At 60.0% G+C, this 20553-nt stretch overlaps 2 protein-coding genes across 2 annotated transcripts; one reads left to right on the top strand and one right to left on the bottom strand.

Moving 5' to 3' along the window:
* Positions 1–1183: 1183 nt before the first annotated feature.
* SMIM1 (small integral membrane protein 1 (Vel blood group)) lies at positions 1184–4828 on the top strand. Its single transcript, XM_082865162.1, has 4 exons — positions 1184–1236; positions 1570–1696; positions 3417–3544; positions 3849–4828. Exons 3-4 carry the CDS (start codon positions 3435–3437, stop codon positions 3973–3975), a joined length of 237 nt encoding a protein of 78 aa, XP_082721288.1. The 5' UTR covers positions 1184–1236; positions 1570–1696; positions 3417–3434; the 3' UTR covers positions 3976–4828.
* Positions 4829–7726: 2898 nt separating this feature from the next.
* LRRC47 (leucine rich repeat containing 47) lies at positions 7727–20058 on the bottom strand. Its single transcript, XM_082856912.1, has 7 exons — positions 19417–20058; positions 11219–11677; positions 10446–10562; positions 9702–9817; positions 9146–9248; positions 8800–8889; positions 7727–8646 (listed from the first exon to the last, which is right to left on the bottom strand). Exons 1-7 carry the CDS (start codon positions 20029–20031, stop codon positions 8398–8400), a joined length of 1749 nt encoding a protein of 582 aa, XP_082713038.1. The 5' UTR covers positions 20032–20058; the 3' UTR covers positions 7727–8397.
* Between the last annotated feature and the right edge of the window lie 495 nt (positions 20059–20553).

Below are 20553 nucleotides of genomic sequence, written 5' to 3'. Positions count from 1 at the left end.
CCTTCTCCTCCGTCAGCCCCCATGGCCTCACCCTTGCGCCCAGATTCAGAATTACACCTGCTGTTGGCCACCGTCTCACCTTCTCCTTCACTAGCACACACAGGGGAGCTTGGGCTACATGGACACCCCCCATTCCAAAACTCACTCGTTGGGGGTCAGCACAGCAGCCTGCACCCCTGGCTCCTTCCTGGGAAGACCCCACGCTGAGCAGGGTGCCCTCTGGTGGTGCCAGGTGTAGGAGGCCTGAGACTGGGCTCCTGTCCACCGCATTTGGTTCAGACCCCAGAGCGGTCCTTCTCTGCCGCACACACCTGCGGCGGTTCCCCTGACAGGGGCTCCCCAGCTGGGGCACTGTTTTGCTGGTGCGACCCCGTGGAAGAAGATGGGTCGGGCTGCGGCACTTCTGTTCACATCCATCGCTCCTGAGATGAAAGATCTGCGAGGACAGGCACGCTTGTCAGTGTCGTTCACAGAGACCTGTGCCCAGCACACAAACACGTGCTGAACCTAGTCAGTCCTCGGCCTCTTCTCTTTGCTCTCTACGCTCACCTGTCCACGCATTCTTTCATCCTTTCCTTCGAGCAGCGCCCGCTCGCGCATGGCCGCCCCACCCAGGCCTCTGGCCGCTCAGAGCGAGCGGAAGGCCGGCTGGCGGCTGGGGAACCTGATGACTGGGCGCCACCGAGAACAATCCGGTGTTTCGGTTCTAACCAGGCGCGCTTGCCATCCCTCCTCCCCCCACTGAGCCCGCTTCTGCGCTCGAGCCCGGTTACCGGCGGGGAAACTGCAACAGTTGAGAGGGGTCTAGGCTCTGGAGAGAGGTGCGCTCTGCGGCCCTTGCAGCTCCTGCGGCCTCGGCGGCCCTTGCTGCCCCTCGCCCCTGCAGCACGCACCTCCTGGAAGGCCTTGGGACTTCCCTCTTGCTCCGCCCCTGCCACGCCCCCGGTAACGGCCCCGCCCCTCCACCCCTCCACCAGGCCCCACCCCCGTTCCCGGAGTCCGGCGGCCTCCCACCCACGGCCTCAGATCCCGCCCCATTTATGCCCCGCCCCGACCCACCTGCCCGGCCCCTTCCCCGTGCCCCACCACCCACCGCCTCGCCCCGCCCACCCCAGCCCTGCTCCGCCCCCGCTCAGGCCCCACCACCCACTAGGCCCCACCCCCTCCAAGGCCCCGCCCCCCTCAGGCCAGGGACACGTCCGCGTCGCGCGGAGCGGCCGGGGGCTGTCGAGCCAGGTGAGACACGGGGTCGTGGTGCGGTTTCCTCGAGTAGAAGGAGGTGGTGGGCTTGGTTTCAAGTGGGCAGTGGGCAGAGACCCCACTGGCGAGGCCCAGTGCAGCCCCCCGCCCCGCTAGGCCGCGGCCTCTGTGAGCGGCCGGCCCGGGAGAGAGGAGTTGCTGGGGTGCGGGCGGGGTTGAGGCTGTCCCGGGCCCACAGACCCCGAGGCTAACTGCCTTCGCCGCTCCTGCTGGCCGCCCGGGACGCCCCAGGGCCCCTTTCCCTTCCCTGACCCTGGCAGCGCCGCTCGCTCCTCTTCACCTTTTCTTTATTTTCTGTCTTTCTTTAAGGTTGGAGGCATCTGAGGCTCCTCAGGTCCCGAACTGCGGGCTGGGAGGAGGTGAGATCACTGGCCGGGCTCTGACCATCTTCCTGGACCGCAGAGGCTTCGACCCCCGACGCCGGGACTCTCCCCTTGTAAGCTGTGGGCTCCTTGGAGGTGCCTTGGGGGTGAAGGGGTCTAATGTATATGCAGCCCGTGTGTGCCAAGGACTCTGTCCCCACACACTCCCAGGAGACGGTGGTACCCCTGAGGGTCCCAGGGCTTAGCAGGTGTCCCTGCCAGGCAGCACAGCCCCAGGGTCCTGTGACACTGTGTGACCGTCGCGTGTGGGTTGGACAGACCATTACAAGCAGGTGAATGAAGCCCTCAGAAGCTCAGCTCCAGCACCTCACCAGCTTCTGGTGGCTTTCTCCAGCCAGGACTACTTGAGGGCCACCATCACGTCAGTCAGGAGCTTGTTCTGCTGCAAATAACAGGAACCCACTGTCCCAGGGTTGCACAAAGTGAGCTTGACCCTCCTCAGATCAAGAAGCTCATGGGTGGGCAGTTGGTGTGGATTTGGAGACCCAGCACCACTGGGCTGGTGTGGCAGGATATCCAGACTGCAAAGTGGCTGCTCAGCTCCAGCCATCACTTCAAGGCAGGAAGAAGGAAGTGGCTGTTCTTTTGTTCATGAAAGCAAAAGCCTCCTACCCCCTGCTGCACCCCAGCACCTTGCTCCTATCTGGGTGACATGGGAAAGCAGGGGTCAGAGTATTAAGCTTGTCTTAGCCCGTGACTGTCACTTTGGGCTGGCACACTGCTGCCTGGAACAAGATGGGGACTCTGGCCACAGGAGGGAGGGTGGACATTAGGTAGGTAGCTAACAGAGTTGGCCCTTAGCCCCTTTCCTGGACACATCCTGGGAAAGCAGAACCCACGCTCAACAAATGCTTGGCCTTCCCCAGGCCTGAGACCCGGCCTGCATGGCTACCCCAGAGCACAGGATCCCACAGGAAGGACAGGCTTTGTGGCTTTGAGACAAGCTCCCTTCCTTTGTCCCATGGGCCTGGGATTTGGGAAAGGGCAAACGTGGAAGCATTTCGGGGGTTTAAGAACTGCCTGATTTCCTGAGTTTCTGGGTTCGCTTCTTGCTAAGTGGCTCACTGTGCTTTTAAGCCTCTGTGTCCCAGATTACCTGGACAAAAGGTCAGGTTTTCCCAGGCTGGCAAAGTCTCAGCCCCTGGACTCCCAGCAGGGCACAGCAGTGGGTGAGGGAGGGGCTGCAACTCGGACAGGCCAGAGGACACAGCTGCTGCTGCTGCGCAGGCCAGGCGGGCCTCCTCCCCCTACTGGACAGGCTGTACCCGCTGCCCCCAGTCCGGCTGCCCGGCTTGCCCCGTCCCCTTCCTTTCCAGCCTCCAGGGATGGCTCTGGGGCCTTATCTGGCAGGAATGGGAGGAGGGAAGGCCGTTAGTTGTCAGGCTTGGTGACCTGGCCCCAGGCGGGGGCCCTCCAGGGTGGCAGCAGCTGTGCCTGGAGGCCCCCCCCTGCCCTGGGGGAGCAGGCTGGGTGGAAAAGCAGCCTCTCGCATTCCTGAGGGCAGGGTTTGGCAGACTTTCAGACTCCCTGTTGGAATTCCCTCTTGCCTCCTCCCACGTGACCCTGGACAAGTGGCCTAACCCCTCTGCATCCTGGTCACCTCCAAAGCTGGATGAGAGGATGCAGGCAAAGAGCCAGCCCACCTGGCCCGTCACGGCCCCCAGGCAGACCCTCACCCCAAAAGCAGGGCCACACGAACCCTGCCCCTGGCCTCACCGGGTCTGGAACAGTGTGTCTTGGGAGGCTCAGCCCACCTTCTGCCCCTCCTGCCAGAGCCCCGTGGCCCCCAGGATGCAGCCCCAGGAGAGTAGCATCCAGTACAGTAGGTGGGAGGACAGCAGCCGGGATGAAGTCAGCGTGGCCAGCGGGCCCGGCGCACAGGAGGCCTCGGGCTGTAAGAGGTGAGGGGCTGGGAGGAGGGCCCCCCTGGCCCTGCGCAGGCCCCTCCCATCCTTCCTGCCAGCCTCTGCTCTGCGCCCACTGGGCGCCCACCCCAGGCGGTCTCGGCAGACCCGGGACCCACACCTTCCCCGGTGTCTCCACCACTCCCCTCCCTCCTGTCTTCCAGTCCAGAGCGCCCGGGCTGCCCTCCTCCGCAGTCCACCTGCCCGGGGCCCCCTCCTTCTCCTCCCCCCGCGCCCCGCCCCCCCCACCCCCGCACCGGGGGCCGCCTGGGGGCTCACATGCCTGCGGTTCTCACTCTAGGGTCTCCCGGAAGCTGTGCTCGGGCAAGCTGGGCATCTCCTTGAAGGTGCTGGGTGGAGTGGCCCTCTTCTGGGTCGTGTTCACCCTGGGCTACATCACCGGCTACTTCGTGCACAAGTGCAAATGAACGCTGCCCAGAGCATGCGCCCAGGGGCATGGGCTCGGAGGGACACCCCGTGTGCGAGAACCCCTCCGTGTACACGGACCCACCAGTCTACACGGACCTTAGTGTATACAGCCTCCCATATACACAGACCCTCCTCTCTCTACACAGGCTCCCCTCTGTGTTCACAGCCCCTCACCATGCACACAGACACTCTCCCCCAGACCAGTGCACAGACTCCAGGGGCACAGGGGGCACACATATTGGCCTCAAGCTCACGGGGACACCACTGTGCACAGCTGTCACAGGCATCCACAGGCGTACAGCCAAACAGGGACACGGGTACACAGGAACACACACCTGCACGCCTGGCGCACACAGCCACCCGGGGGCCCACGCGGCTGGGAGACCAGGCCCAGCCTGAGCTGGGGCTGCAGGATACCCCCAGGCTAGGCCCTCAGTCCAGGGCCCCAAGAGCTCCCTTTCTCCCCGCAGCCGAGGGCACAGGCCTGGCAGCCCCAGGGTGGGGTCGTCCCTGGGTGGGCACTGTGCGGAGCTGTGTGGCCCTGACCAGGCCCCTGCCCTCTCTGGCCCTTCTGACTCCCATTGTGAAAGGATGGCTCTGAGGGGGTGTATGTGTGTCCCTCTGTACATCCACCCTCCCCGGGGGCTGAGTCATTTCCTGGGTAGAGGGGCCTTAGCCCTTGTCCCAGACCCACCTCTGCATCTTCCCTCCAGGGAGGTGGACACGTTCCCCAGGGCTGTCCACCCCACAGAGTGGTCCCTGCAGGAGCCCGGCCCCTCCACTGGCACCCTATAGGAGGCCCAGACCCTGCACACGGAGGTCGTCATTAAATGTCTGTTGAATGAAAACACGGATGACAGTGTCTCCCGTGGGTCTCCCCGGCGAGGCGTGACTCACGGCCCCCGATGTGAGGGCAGCTGGAGGGCATCTGGACAGCGGCCGGGAGGCCTGGGAAAGGGCCTGTGAGCCTCCCGCTGGCTCTGGGCCTTGGGATGCGCCCCGTCCTGGCCAGGCCCTCTGCCGGGAGGTGGGAGCACAGGGGCAGGCCTGCGGGCGCGCATGTGGCTGGACCTGCTCCTGCCTCTCCTGACCATGGACAGCGCCTTGCCGACTCTGCTCCGGCTTGCTTGGCCCTCGCCTGCTGTGAACTCACGCCCCAGACCCCGCAAACCCCTTGCCAGAAACACCTTCTTAGGGAATTGGTCCTCACCCCAGAACTGCCCAGAACTGAGGGCAGGAGACGAGGGACAGTCAGGATCCCTATGGCTCATAGCAAACCTGGGTGTCAGAGGCCGAGCTGGCAGGGAGGGCAGAGACCCCACGGGACTGGCCTAGGGCACAGCGGGCCCACTGCAAGTCTGCCCGGGCCGGGTGGGCGTGAGGTGGGGCTGCACCACCCAGGTGATCCCTGGCTCTGAGCCCGCTGCTGGGCTGGGGTCTCCCAGCAGCGGTGCTTCATCAGGGCCTGCTGCGGGGCAGGGGGCAGGGCAAGCAGGTTAAGGGCAGTGGTGGAGGGTCTGTCCCAGCCGCCCTGGTCTCTGCACCTCAGCACCTGTCTCCGGAGAGACTCTGCCCCCACCTGCTTGGCCACAGCCAGGGAGGGGGCCCCAGCTGGCCTGCACCTGTCTGGCCTCAGCCTAGCACCCCAGTTGGAGTCCCCTCTGGCCATCTCAGGACGGGCACTGGGGTGGAGGGTGTGGGGAGGTGGGCAGGGGCCACTGGCCTGGCTGTGTGGCCTCTGGGGGCTCTCAGCGGTCGGCGGTCGGCGCTGGAGGTGCAAGGGCTGACCCTCCCCGAGGCCCAGTGCAGCCTCGGCCAGGAGTGGGGCGAGGGCGCGGGACAGAAGGAGGAGGGAGGGGTCCCCGCTGCCCCTGCCCCCCACTCCCTCTGAGGCCTCTTCGGCTCCAGGGCCGCATTCCCCGAGTAGCCCCTGGTGAGGGGCAGGTCTGCGGATGCACAGGTCACATGTGACTGGCCTGGGGCAAGGCAGGGAGGCGGGACGGGGCAAGGAGGGGCAGCCAGCAGCAGGAGCGGGTGGAGAGGAAGTGACCTCGGAGCCTGTCCGGCTCGGTCCGGCACCGCTGGGTGACGCCCAGGGTCCTTACGAGGCCTGCTCCCCAGGACCGGGGGGAACCTTACGGGCGGCCGTGGACCATGGACGGTGCTGGGGTCTGGCCTGGGTCTGGCTGGCCACGCCCTGTGTGCCCCACGGCCAAGCAGGTCTCAGCATGGAGAGCTGGGTGCACCAGCGCAGAGCCTGGGGGATGCGCGGCACCCCCTGCCCCAGGCCCTACTGGCACCGGATGCCTGGCCCACGCAGGTGGGGGGCTACAGGCAGGGGCACGCAGGGCACCTCAGAGAGACGTGCCCCGGGGCCCCAGCTGGACCTGAGTGGCCGGAGTGGAGGTGGCGTCCCGACAGCCCTGGGAGGGTTGGGAGAGGACGGGACAGGACCCTTGGCCTCCCCTCCCACAGGAGGTTCAGGATTGGGGTGGTCTGCTGGAGGCGGGTCCCAGGAACTTGACCCCTTTGGGAAAGCCCCGGGGTGGGGTCCACCTGGTGATGCTACAGGAGCAGGTTCCCAGGACCCAGGGATCAAGGGCAGCCGCTTCTCTGGGCCAGGCCCGAGTGACGGGAGATAACTGCCTCTCACTCTTTGCTGGCAAGAGGGTCCCAGGTCCTCAGCTTCCCCACAGACACTTCCAACACGCACCTCCAGAAACCCCAGGAAGGACTCACGGGGAAGGAGCCGCGATGTTCCTTCTAAATGTTATTAGCGGGTCGGCCGACAAAGAAAAAGAAACGTCAAAGCGGTTTTCTGCTGTAAGTTGAATACGTTTCCAAACCTCACACGGAATCAAACTGCACCAGAGAAGAGCAGCAGGGCCGGCTGCTCCCCAACATCAAGGCGCCCCAGACCTGGTGCCACGCGGCTGCCGAAGCCACAGCCTGGTGCCAAGAGGGCAGCTCAGCTGCGGCCCCAACCCGGAGCTCCCAGCAGGGCTTCGCCGTGACGCCCACGCCCACGTCAGCCGCAGCATCTGCGGCCTTGATGGCCCAAGGGTCGTGAAGTGACAGCCCTGAGCCGCCGATGCGCACAGATGTCAGGTAGGTTTGGGGAACACCGTCGCCTGGTGTCCACTTCAGCCCAGTTAAGCACGGCTGCCCCAGGGCCGACGAAGGGCAGTCCTGGCAGTGACCAGAGAGCTGGGTCAGGGGTCAAGGCAGCCCCGCCATGTCCTTTGAGGAGGGCTGGCCGGGCCCTGGGGAACCCACGTGGTTGTACAGCAGGCCCGGCATGTGGGGTGTGGGCCTCACGCGGGTCTGGCTCTGACCGCTACGCGCCTGGGTCCGGGGGGTGCTCTCGCATATGCCTGCCAGCCGCCTGTCATTTTGACAAAACACATAAACTGTCCTTTTCAGGCCAAAGACCATGGAACACGCGTTCACTCAACAAGAAAAAGGTGGCGGGTCAGTTTTTCCTGTGCCGGCTGCTCCTGGAGCAGTGAGGTCAGTGAACTGCCGACTCAGAGCTGGAAATACCTAGAATGCCAGATGCTGAGACCCCCTTGTCCGGCACATGCTCCATGATTCCTGGCATCAAACTCCCCATGCCTCCTCCAGTCACCGCCACCCCTGTCCTGGAGCAAGCTGACGACGGCTGACCGCCCTGTCTGAGCATGGAAGCCTGTTTTGCAGTGGGAAACCTGCACACTGACCTCCAGACGCAGGTGTGACACCTCACGGCCCTGGTGCTGGTTTACAAGTCGACTGACGCCCCCGCCCTCCCCAAGTCCGGCCAGTGCAGCAGGCGGGTTGGGCCGTCGCTCCCGGATGCCCTGCCTCCCACCCCCAAAGCATCCTACAGCAGCAGTAAGAAAAATGATTTTGCCAATTCTAAGGTCACGTTAAAAAATGTTTTTATAAAAAGATTACGGTTTACAATAACTGGAAACCATGACATCCCACATTTCTAAGCTGCAGTGCTGGAACCGTAGGACTTCAAAAGATATTGTATTGTAGAAAAATAACTGTGCAGCTCAGCAAAATGCATGTTGTTCAGCTTCTCAACTTAGAACTAAATATTCACACCAATTATAGTGTCCTTTCCCCCTGTGAATACAGTGATTTGCTGTGTGGCTACATGATTTCAGAACCCTTTGAGCAGTTAGTTCCAGTATTCAAGTGATTTCATTAAAAGCACTGGCAGAGTCAATTCGGTGCTGTAAAGGTGAAATGACTTCAGCGCATGTCAACGTGGCACCCCCTACGACAGAATCGACTGGAAAACTGAACAGAGAATGCATATATCTTAAAAACTACCGAGGTGAAGGAATAATTTAATATCACCACACGAAAGCCCTGCAGAGCCAGTGCAGCTGACAGTGCCTCCCTGGGAGCCTGAGGCAGTGGCCCGGCCGTCAGCGGAGCACAGTCACGTGGGTGGCAGCGAGGTCCAGGTCCGTCTTGGACGGATACACCACCTTCAGGTGGCCCTCCTCATCCACCACCCGGACCTGCTCCACCACCAGCGGGGCGCTCCCAGCCTGCTCAGCACCGGGAGTCGCCCTGGGGCCCGGGACTTGTCCAGGAATGGCATCGGCTTCGTGGTCGGAGAGGGAACCTTCGTCTTTGTTTTCCAAAGTGTACTTGTTGATTTCTGCCATTTTCTGCAAATGAAAAATATCTTTTCAACCGAGAGATTAGAGGCAACCCAGGGAAGACAGGCTGCCGTCACCCAGATGGCAAAGGGCAGCGGACGCGCCGTCTGTCCCGCGGGGCCAGAGCCTCGGTGGGCAGGATGGGCGGGGCAGGACGCTCACCAGGATGAGGGCGTCCATGATGTCCTTGCAAATCTGCAGGCTGGCGGCGCTCGTCACTTCCAGAAACAGGTCACAAGTGGTTTTCTTAATCTTCAACAGAAATTAGAAAGATTTCAGGAAAGAATCAAGTTATCACAAGCAGACCCCAGCAACTGCAAGGTCTAATCTGCAGAAAACCCTGTAAGACGGTGTCACACAAATCTGGACTGTCGCCTGCCTGAGGGGAGACAGACACCGGGGTGCGGCACACGTGGCGAGTCATGGGCAGCAGCGAGCACACACCGCCACACGCGTGAACGCGACACGTGATGCGGTCTCAAAGGTGCCAGACGCTGGCACCGCCCACCTTCGTCTTCTCGCTGTTTGTTATGGGCGGGAAAGAAATCACGTCGCCGTTTGCATCCACGAGGCACGGGTAATGCTCCTTCCCATCCAGCAGGTGAAGGTACCTGGGTGAGAAGAAATACCGATAACAGGCACAGCTGTGGAAACACACCTAAAGGCGAGTGGACGAATCGCAGTTCTCTGGACACAGTAGGTGTCAGGTCAAGGGCACGTGACACAAGCCAATTCAGAGGAGATGTTCGCAGGGCCTCCTCGGCGCCCGAGCCAGCCGAGCCTGACCTGGATCAAGCGCAGCAGGCCTGGCTGCCCCTCATCCGTGGCGCGCTCTCCCTGCGCACCTGGTGGGCATGCCGAGGGCCCCCCTCTGAGACAACACAAGGCCTGCACTCCTGGCACCTGCTTCTCTGAAGCCACGCGACATGGGGCTACGATGGATCCTTCCCCCCCCCCCCCGCCAAGAACCCGAGAGGAGAGTGAACGAACGCTGGGGAGGTCTCCTGAGTTTGGGCAGCTGCGGGAGCACCCGCAACGGCACAGGCTGATGAAAGGGGCCCCACCTGTGCAGGCCCGACACGTTCTGCCTCTTCTTCTGCTTCCTGTGCTCCTCCGCCTCCAGCTGCAGCTGCCGCACCAGGTCCTTGGCCTTGACTTCCCGGCGCCCCAAGGGGACGATCTACGGGGTGGACACTGCACGTTGGCCCGTCGCTGGGGGTCCCAGCGGGAGGCTTCTGAGAGCTGACAGTCCTCCAGGCGGACGTCCAGCGGGCTGAGGATAGAGGCTGTCCCCATGTCACGTGCAGATATACTGTGCCTTCAGAGGTCACCCCGGGGGCTGAATCTGAAACCCGCCTAATGCACAGCCGGGGCTCCACGCCTGTGGCTCTGAGGAGGCTGAGGGAAGAGATGGGGCCAGCAGCCGGAGCCAGCCCCCTGGGAACACTCCTCCGCCGGGGGCCCGAGGTGCCTCATGCGGAACCCGACAGACCAGGAGCGGGGCCTTGGCAGAACTTACACTGTGGTTAACCCCAGATCAGGGGGTTTGCAACTGGGATATAAACCACAATTTCTGGTTAAAAGTTAGCGAGCAGGTGAAGGAAGCCACTTTCAAATCACCACCTCCTTTGATGAGTTTACTTTTGAAAGTAACTGTCAGCACAACCTGTTTTATTTTATGTTCCTGCTGGGAGCAGAAAAGGGTCAGATTCTATCCAAAATGCTCTGACTCAACCACCTGCACGTGTATTTTTTGAAAAACACACAAGGAACACTCAAACTGCAAACACCGGGATGCATGGCCTCACCCTGAGGTCTTCTGGGGGGCGGGCGGCATACAGCAGGGGCCCCCGGATGGCGCTGAGGTCGTGGGTTGCGATGGTGGCCACCGTCCTCTTCTCACAAAGGTCCTCGTGCAGCTTTGTCTGCAATACAAGTTCAAGGGCAGGCAGAGCTCAGTATGCCAAGGCCGGAGGGCAAGCCCCGCCACCCCAGCCCCCCCGGAGCAGCCTCCCCAGCCAAGTATTTATTTCGTGGAACCTCCGCTGGAAAGCTGGTATCTGCTTATCAGCAGAATTTCTTCTCGCCCTAACTCTACTGTGCAATGCTTGAGACTTCAAAGAACCCATCTCAAGCTAAAATTGATGACTGAATAAACAGAAGTGTGACTTCAAAAGAAACACAACCCCAGCAAGCGTTTCCTCCAAAGCACTGATCTTCCAGTTCCGAGCTCCTGGCTTGGCTTCCTCCCCGTAGGCGCGTACAGCCTCAGCCCCGCAGGCCACGCTCGGGGCTGCCCACGTGCAAGGATGTGCTTTTTGCTTTAAAAGCTGGGCAGACTTCACAGAAGAACAAACTCTAAGTTTGTCTAGCTGAAACTTCACAAAAACTAAACAAGTCACCCAAGAACACGTTGGCAAGAGCTGACGATTTTAACTGCGCCGGGTCCCCTCCCCGCCCCGCCCCACCCCACCCCACCCCACCCCACCCCACCCGGGCCGGCCGAGGCGCTCAGCAGGAGCGGTGGTCGCCCCGCCCACGGCCCGTCCTCCCCGCCCCCATCGCGGCCGCGGGCACCCACCTGGGAGGAGAGGAAGCGCTTGAGCGCGTTCCCGGGCTGCAGGTCCATGCCCCGCACCACGGCGCCCACGATGAAAGGCCGCACGTCCCCGACCCCGGGGCTCACCCTGACCGTCAGCGGGGCCGGGTTCTCGGCCACGTGCAGGACCCGCAGCAGCAGCCGGCTGGCCTCGTCCACCCACGCCTCCTCGCCCTCGCCGCACTCCCTCTTCCTCCGCTCCCGCCGCTTCCTCCGCGCCTCCTCCCTGTCGGGGCCCTCGGCCTTGCCCCGGCTCCGGCAGCCCCCGCGGCCCCCGGCGCGCAGGTACTCCAAGATGGACCTGGTCTGGCAGCCGCTGACCATCTTCTCCAGGCGCTTGTCCCGCAGCCTGTTCCCCCGGAAGTTGATGTCCTTGAGCCTGGGGCAGTCGGCCAGCTCTGCTGGGATCTCACTCAGCTGGTTGTTGGACAGGTCCAGCGTCTGCGAGGGAGACCGGGACGCATCAGACCCCCAGGACCCGCCCTCCTGCCGCCTGCCCCGCCTCAGCCCCGCGCCTCTCCCCCAGCCCAGCGCCCAGCACGGATGCAGTGGCCCGGGCTCCTCGGAGGAGAGGCGCGAGTGGACTGCCAGTCGCCTCTGTGAAGTGCTGGTCTTGCTTGTGCTGCTTGACCACCGTGTCCCTGCAGTAACAACCACGGCAGAATTTCCCATCGATGGTTAGGTTAGAGGGAAAAAAGACAACAAGGAACGCGGGGAATGTCTGGTTATAAACAAATAAGGACTTTACATGAGAAACAGGCTCCCCACAAAGTAGCGCTGAGACGCCTTTAATTAAATGAGCAAAAAAGCAAGAACAGAGCAAGAGTAACCAGCACGACGCTCTCGCGCTCTCGCATCCTGCGCGCGACAGACAGCGAGTCAGCGTCAATGCTGGGACAGTCCTGGGCCCTTGGCGGTGACGCGGGAGGAGGGAGCGGGGGCTCCTGCTCCTGCGCCGTAAGGAGGTTGGTGAAACCCTGTGGCCCGTGAAAAGGAACCTTCTGTGACTACTACTGAGGCTGCCATCAGTGTCGCTGACGCGGTGGAAACGGGCCAAGTGGCCACCTCACGTGGTGGGCAGAAGGTAGGGTCCTGTGCCGTGGGAGGGACTCGGCTGGTGGTAAGGAGGACAGGGCCCCTCCCAGGAGGCCCAGGCGGCACGCAGCCCTGCAAGTAAACGGCTTCTTCCTCGTTCTCCTCCAGGGCCCGTGGCAAGCTCTGCATGGGCCCCGCTCGGCTTCGCTTGGACCTGACGTGGAGCCTGGGGAGAAACCCTATAATCTGGCTTGGTGGGAGTAAGCACAGGGGACTGGCATTTGGACAGCGAGGCAGTGACGGGCGGCAGGGGCCTCCCCAGGGGCTGCAGACCTGGGAGCGCTCGGGCAGGCCCCTCCTCACACTCAGGGAGCAGCACCCACAGCAGCGTGGCCAGCGAGGAGTCCTGGTCCTGCGGGGACACCTCGGCCCCGAATGACCACAGCTGGGCCGCAGCGGGTGGCAGATTTGTCATCAGCTGGGAGGGGGGCAGGGGCCCTGACTATCCACGAGATGCTGTCTGCTGTGGCTGGCACAGAGGGTGGTTTTAAGGGAGCTTCACAAACCCCGGTTACGAAGGAACCTCTGGCTCAGCAGTCAGGCTGCTGCGAGGCCGGAAGAACCAGGGTGGAGGAGGGGCGTGGCAGGTGGGTGCCCGACAGAGGGTGACAGAGGAGCCTCCACGCGGCAGGACCAGAGGCTCAGGAGGGAGGGAGCAACTGTAGAGCAGACTTTGACCCTGCAGTCGACCCAGAAATGGAGAAAGAGAAGGTGAGCCTGACACGGTCTCCAGTCACCACTGGGGACCAAGCACTCAGTGGTCATGCGGGCTGTGGGTTAACCGGACGTCACACACCTGTCACCGTTTGGTGCCTCTCCAGGCCTCTCCCTGCTCTCAGGCGAGACTGGGCAGGCGGGTAGATGGGCTGAAACGTGGCCCTTCCAGGCTTCTCTGTGTCCTGCCCCCCCCATGCTCACGCACACACACACCCACCCGTGCACAGGACTTGGCGGTGCCCCCTGCACCCCAGCCTGGGGTCTGCTGGCCTCCTCACTCACTGCTGACTGGCAACATCAGCAACAGCCAGTGCTGAGCCCAGGGCTGCAGAGCTGCTCCCCCAGGACACGCCCAGGTGTCAGAACGCACCTGGACGGGAGGACGGGCAGGGGCCGCCTAGACCAGGTAACCCTGTGTGCACACTCAGCCTGGCCTGGGCCAGAAGAACCAGGCCCCCGCCCACTGGCAGGCTGTGAACAGCAGACCAGGGCTGGCATTTCAAGGTCGGGTTTGGACCTGCACACCCAGCTTGGAGTCTCAAGAGCGTGAACTCCACTGGCAACTCTCACTGCAGCGTGAAAACACAGCCGCCGCGGTGGAAGGTCTGTGCCTCCACGAGGAAGAGACCCACAAAGAGCAGCAGAGGAAGGGCCGGCAAGAGTGGGGGAGGGGGGCCCCCAGCCCCGACCAGAGCAGTGTCAGGCCAGCAGCCTGCTGAGGTGGTCTCCTCGGAAGACAGGTGCAGGGGTACTGGGGCGGGGGTCTGTCAGGGACAACGATCGCCAAACACTGGGCATTTCGGAGCAGAGGGCAGTGGCAGCAGCCAGTGCCACAGACAGCAGCCCAGGACCTGCCCCGGGGCCCTGCGGGAGACAAACGGGGAGCAAGGGCAGGCAGCCAACAGGGCTCTGGGGGTGCCATGTCCAGCAGAGGCAGGGAGACCACCGACGAGTTCAAAGCGGACCCCACAGCAGGACACGCCACCTGCCGCCAGGCACGCAGAGCCGCAGGTCCAATGGGGAGTGGAGTCCACGGGTTTCATGGCCGGAGCGTGAGTGCCGGAGGGAGAGCCTGCGGCTGAAGTGATGTCTGGATGGCGTAAAACTGCGCAGGGCAGGGGGCGGGGGCGGGAAACCCACAATCGCCGAAGGGAGAATGAAGTGAATTGAGTGCACGTGGAGGGGCCTCCAGGCACCTGCCCAGAAGACACCCAGGCACTCCCTCCCTGTAGGTAACACAATAGTGACACCGGCCAGGCAGGGCCAGCCTCTGACCCTAGACTGTGACTCGACTGCTGGGCCGAGCTGCGGGGAAGGGACCCTATATCCCTGGTTGTGAGGCCCTACAGACACACACTCTACCCCTCGGGGTGTGGAAGGACCCCTCTGTTCCAGCTGATGGTGACCAGGCCGAGGGGACCTGAACCCACCATCTCCAACAGCAACTGAGAAAATAAGATGGAAGGATTTTTTTAATCAGTTTTTCGTCACTGGACAAAGGTTTCATGGTCAAAGTTCCACTTCTCTGTGAAACGTGATTACGGGAGGAGTCCCATAAGTGAGCGACGCCAGACGACATGAGAGGGCACAGCTCCTGGCAGGGCTGGGAGAAACCCTGAGTGCCATGGCCCTTCAGCTGATGAACGTGCTGTCCCGGAACAGTTCCTAAATCTGGGGGCACATCTGGCCTGCCCGTCCCTCCAGCAGTCCCCGGTGGCAGTGCCGTGGGCCTGGGTAATGGTCACTTACAATGGGGGCATCCTTGCAGCATCACAGCCCTGTGGCTGAACCCCACGGGTAACAGAACCCCAGCGGGGAGAATCCCAGCTGAGTGGGTCTGAGGTCAGGACAGTGGTGAAGCTGGCTCTCCAGGCAGAGTTAACTGGGGAGGGAAAGGACAGCTCTCCCTTCAGCTTCCTTGTCCCCGGCAGCTGCAGTGGGAAGAGGGTCCGCCCTTCACGGCTCCCAGGGGACTGGGCACCAAGGAGCTCTCATGTGCTGTCTCCCGACTGGGAGGTGAGTGGGACAAGCAGGGGCCTGTGTGCTGTCACCTTGGGGGCCCCTACAGAACCACGCCTCCAGTATTCACCTCCTTGTGTGGCATCTCCCACAACTCTGGACTGAGCTCCACTTACTGAATCAGCAGGTTGCAGTGGATGTGGCGGGCTGCTAGGTCCAGGTCTGTGCCTCAGGAAGGCCTGGCAGCTCCTGCCCTTGTGCTCCAAGGAGCCCTGAGCCACCACGTGAGAGGTCAGACTACCCGGCGGGGACGGGAGACGTCCCAAGATGACGTGGAGAGAGGAGTCAGCCACGCCAGCCACGCCAGCTGAGCCTGGCCCTGAGCCCACGGCAGCTGACCGCAGCCACACGAGTGATCAACGGCAAGGCAGCAGCTGTCCAGCTGGGCTGGCCCACAGTGAAGAACCGTGAGCAAACAAAACGACCGCTGTGTTAAGCCACAGCCTTGGCACGGTGACGCGGCTGCAGAGGACCTGCACCAGTGCCATCACCGCGCTTTCTTCATGGCACCGTGGTCATCCTCAGAGGGGAGGAGATGGGCAGGAGCCCAGGGCGCCGCTACAAGACACTGAGCTGAACCCACACTTTCTGGTTCCCAGCGCAGCTGTCCGACTCCCGCTGTCCCCCCACCTCACAGGAAGGACAGAGAACACCTCTGTCCTCGGAGCGCCAGGGTGTGGAGCGATGCTGCTTCACCCAGTTCCAGCAGCCGTTCCTCGTGAAGGCATCATTTTAGGAAAGGCCCCCAAAGGACATCTAAGTCCAAAAGGGGTTCCAAGTAGCTCTGACATGACACTCTCCAAGAAACAGGTCTCTTCATGTGAAAGAGACTGATGGAAGTCTAAAACTGGGGAAGACGATGGGCCGGGCGGGGGGCACTGAGCAAGACACTCTCTTCCCCTGCATGAGGGTGCTCTGGGCACAACAAAGGCTACTTCACTGGGCGGGCACCCAGAGCTACTACAGAACGCTAACAAAACAAAACAAAACCCAAACTGGAACACTGCTAAGACATTACAGATTTGAAGAAAAAGATAAGAACCGTACACGCACATGACGCGATGTTAAGCTACACATTTGGTACATCTACCTTCTGGGAAACCAAGAGACGGATGAGATGGGTGATGGAGTAGAAAGGGCTTATATCATGTGTCACACCACAGTCCTGAAGGGAAGCTACAGCCCTGGGACCAGCATCCCAGGAGTCGTCGCCCACAGCTTCTTCCTGGAAATGCCAGTTAGCGTGTGTCACTCTGCAGGGTGGCCTCCTGTTTCTCTTAACTATAAACACACACACGTACCCACGCACACAGATACACCCTGACATAGAGACATCTGTAAAATGAGTTAGCAACATCTTAAGAGTAATTCCCGCTGCAAAGAGGTCAGTTGCTAAACTGCACACACGTTTTATTGTTTTAAAAAAGTCTGCATTGGGAACCTACCTCAACATCATAAAGGCCATATACAACAGACCCACAGCAAACATCATTTTCAATGGTGAAAAACTGAAAGTATTTCCTCTAAGATCAGGAACAAGACAAGGATGTCCACTCTCGCCGCTATTACTCAACATAGTTTTGGAAGTCCTAGCCACGGCCATCAGAGAAGAAAAAGAAATAAAAGGAATACAAATTGGAAAAGAAGAAGTAAAACTGTCACTGTTGCAGATGACATGATACTATACATAGAGAATCCTAAAGATGCCACCAGAAAACTACTAGAGCTAATCAATGAATTTGGTAAAGCTGCAGGATACAAAATTAATGCACAGAAATCTCTTGCACTCCTTTACACTAACAGTGAAAGACCAGAAAGAGAAATTAAGGAAACAATCCCATTCACCATTGCAACAAAAAGAATAAAACACCCAGGAATAAACCTACCTACGGAAATAAAAGACCTGTACTCAGAAAACTATAAGACACTGATGAAAGAAATCAAAGAAGACACAAACAGATGGAGAGATATACCATGTTCTTGGATTAGAAGAATCAATGTTGTGAAAATGACTATACTACCCAAAGCAATCTACAGATTCAGTGCAATCCCTATCAAACTACCAATGGCATTTTTTTTTTCTTACAGAACTAGAACAAAAAATCTTAAAATTTGTATGGAGACATAAAAGACCCAGAATAGCCAAAGGAATCTTGAGGGGAAAAAACAGAGCTGGAGGGATCAGGCTCCCTGACTTCAGACTATACTACAAAGCTACAGTAATCAAGACAGTATGGTACTGGCACAAAAACAGAAATACAGATCAATGGAACAGGACAGAAAGCCCAGAGATAAACCCACACACCTATAGTCAACTAATCTAAGACAAAGGAGGCAAGGATATACAATGGGGAAAAGACAGTCTCTTCAGTAAGTGGTGCTGGGAAAATTGGACAGCTACATGTAAAAGAATTAAATTAGAACACTCCCTAACACCATACACAAAAATAAACTCAAAATGGATTAGAGACCTAAATTTAAGACCAGACACTATAAAACTCTCAGAGGAAAACATAGAAAGAACACTCTTTGACATAAATCACAGCAAGATCTTTTTTGATCCACCTCCTAGAGTAATGGAAATAAAAACAAAAATAAACAAATGGGGCCTAATGAAACTTAAAATCTTTTGCAAAGCAAAGGATACTACAAACAAGACGAAAAGGCAACCCTCAGAATGGGAAAAAATATTTGCAAACGAATCAACGGACAAAGGATTAATCTCTAAAATATATAAACAGCTCATGCAGCTCAATATTAAAAAAACAAACAACCCAATAAAAAAAAATGGGCAGAAGACCTAAACAGACATTTCTCCAAAGGAGACATACAGATGGCCAAGAAGCACATGAAAAGCTGCTCAACATCACTAATTATTAGAGAAATGCAAATCAAAACTACAATGAGGTATCCCCTCACACCAGTTAGAATGGGCATCATCAGAAAATCTACAAACAACAAATGCTGGAGAGGGTGTGGAGAAAAGGGAACCCTCTTGCACTGTTGATGGGAATGTAAATTGGTACAGCCACTATGGAAAACAGTATGCAGGTTCCTTAAAAAACTAAAAACAGAATTACCATACGACCCAGCAATCCCACTACTGGGCATGTACCCTGAGAAAACCATAATTCAAAAAGACACACATACCCCAATGTTCACTGCAGCACTGTTTACAATAGCCAGGTCATGGAAGCAACCCAAATGCCCATCAACAGAGGAATGGATAAAGAAGATGTGGTACATATATACAATGGAATATTACTCAGCCATAAAAAGGAACGAAATTGGATCATTTGTAGAGACGTAGATGGATCTAGAGACTATCATACAGAGTGACGTAAGTGTCAGAAAGAGAAAAACTAATATCGTATGTTAATGCATATATGTGGAAACTAGAAAAATGGTACAGATGAACCGATTTGCAAGGCAGAAATAGACACAGATGTAGAGAACAAACATATGGACACCAAGGGGGGAAAGCGGGGGTGGGTGGGATGAATTGGGATATTGGGGATTGACATATATACACTAATATGTATAAAATAGATAAGAAGAACCTGCTGTATATATAAAAAAAAGTCTGTATAAAAGGATGGCAATGAGGAGGAAGAAACAGAGGCCTGCCTCTTTAAGGACAGGAGCCTCTAGACTGGATTTAGGCCATGGTCACAGCAACTCCTGCCCTCTAGTCTCTTCCTCAACAGACTTACTGGGCCCTTGTTCCGAGTCGAGCATTCTGTTGGGACCTGGGGTCCCCGGATGAATAAAATAAACAAGCAGTCCCTGGACAAGAAAGCCTAGACAAAACCCCAACCTATTTGCTATGTACTTTGGGCAACCCCTTCCGGCCTTCTGTAAGACAGGAATAACCACCCCTGCCTTGGCAAGCCGTTGTTGGGGTCAAGTGAACCATCACATGTGAAATCACACGCGCGGCCTTACGCACATTCCAGTCATTTCACATCTCCACGTCCCGCCTGGGTGGCCCCACGTACAGGGCTCACCCAGTCTTTTCACAAACATTTGGAGATGCAAAAATCTAGACACCCGTCCCTGCTGTTGACCTGCTTCCGACCTGAGCGGGAAGCCCAGTTAGTCCACGATCACGAAACAGTGTGTTGCATGTTAAAGCCCAGTTGTGAGCAGAGTGTGCGGGGCGAGCCGAGAGGACCACCCGAGGACGGAGGCCAGGCTAGTGCGAGGGGACCCGGGGGTGGGGCGGCTTCTCAGAGATACCGACGCTGCGGTGGCCCTTCCCGGCCGAGTTGGGACGGCTCGGCACCGGGAGGAGACCCCCGTCCGTGGCTACCACAGGGCCCGCCCCGCCCGCCCCGCTGACCGCTGACCTTGAGCGAGGCCAGGTGGGCGATTTCGGGGCTGAGCTCCCGGAGGCAGTTGTCGGCGGCCGCCAGTTCGCTGAGCAGCGGCAGCGCGCCGGGGCGGAAGAGCGCGGCGGGGAAGGCGTCCAGGCGGTTGCCGGTGAGGTTGAGGGTCTGCAGGCGCGGCGCGCAGCGCGCCAGGTCGGCGGGCAGCTCGCGCAGCCGGTTGCCACTGAGGTTGAGGCTCTGCAGCTGCGGGAAGCCCGGCGGCTCGGCGGGGCCGAGGCCCTGGCCCGGAGGCAGCGCCTCCAGCGCGTTGCCTGACAGGTCGAGCACGCGCAGCGCGGGCAGCGGGCCGAGCTCAGGGCTCAGGCCGGGCCCCAGCGCGTTGCGCCGCAGCACGAGGCTGTGCAGCTGCGGGAGGCCCTGAGCCAGGCCCGGGCCCGGCTCGCGCAGGCTGCCGCAGCCGCTCACCTCCAGGTAGTGCAGCAGCGGCAGCGTGAAGAGCCGCGGCGGCAGCCGCCCGCCCGCCGCGCGCACCCGCTGCTCCAGCCCGGGCCCGGTCAGCAGCAGCTCCCGCCGCCGCTCCCGCTCCGCCAGCTCCAGCTCCGGCCAGGCCTCCGACACCACCGCAGCCGCCATCGCGCCGCCACTCCCGCAGCCCCTGCCGGGGCGCTTCCGGGGCACGCGGCGCCACTTCCGGTATGGGCCGGAAGGAGTCGTCGAGAGCTGCGCGGACGCTAGAGCGCCTCAGCGAGGGCCATAGAGGAGCCCGGTGGGGCGTGGCTCGAGGCCGTCGCCGGCGGGGTTGGGGTCCTCACCCGTGGGCGTGTGGGTGGGCTCCCGGAGCGCCCAGGCCCACGTAGGGCCGTGAGTGCTGGGCCTCCGGCCGAGTCTTCCTGCCCGCGAGGATGTCGGGGAGCATCGGGGACGGCCCCGCACGCCGTGCTCTGTGGTCTCGGCCGAGCCCCTAAGACAAGGCCGGAGAGCGAGTCTGCGGACGCGTCCGTCTCACGGACCTGAGGGAGACCCCCGGGAACGTGGTGACTCCCAGGTGGCCTAGAATTCAGGCTAAACGCCGTCTGAAGGGGAAGGGGGAGGAGATGAGTGGTTCTTAGGGGAGATGAACGGTCCCTAAGAGGACAGACGGGCGGAAGGACCGTG

This window comes from Leucopleurus acutus (assembly GCF_964270905.1).
Source record: "Leucopleurus acutus genome assembly, chromosome: 2".
Lineage (NCBI taxonomy): Eukaryota > Metazoa > Chordata > Mammalia > Artiodactyla > Delphinidae > Leucopleurus > Leucopleurus acutus.
Note: the sequence above shows the minus strand (reverse complement) of the source record. Positions and strands in the feature narration are given on the sequence as shown.

Coding starts and splice junctions, on each gene's coding strand:
- LRRC47 (XM_082856912.1), bottom strand. CDS start 20,031: ATGGCGGCTGCGGTGGTGTCGGAGGCCTGGCCGGAGCTGGAGCTGGCG. Junction 10,563..11,218: donor AGCGCTTCCTCTCCTCCCAG/GTGGGTGCCCGC, acceptor CTTGTATTGCAG/ACAAAGCTGCACGAGGACCT. Junction 9,249..9,701: donor AACGTGTCGGGCCTGCACAG/GTGGGGCCCCTT, acceptor CTTCTCACCCAG/GTACCTTCACCTGCTGGATG.
- SMIM1 (XM_082865162.1), top strand. CDS start 3,435: ATGCAGCCCCAGGAGAGTAGCATCCAGTACAGTAGGTGGGAGGACAGC. Junction 3,545..3,848: donor GAGGCCTCGGGCTGTAAGAG/GTGAGGGGCTGG, acceptor TTCTCACTCTAG/GGTCTCCCGGAAGCTGTGCT.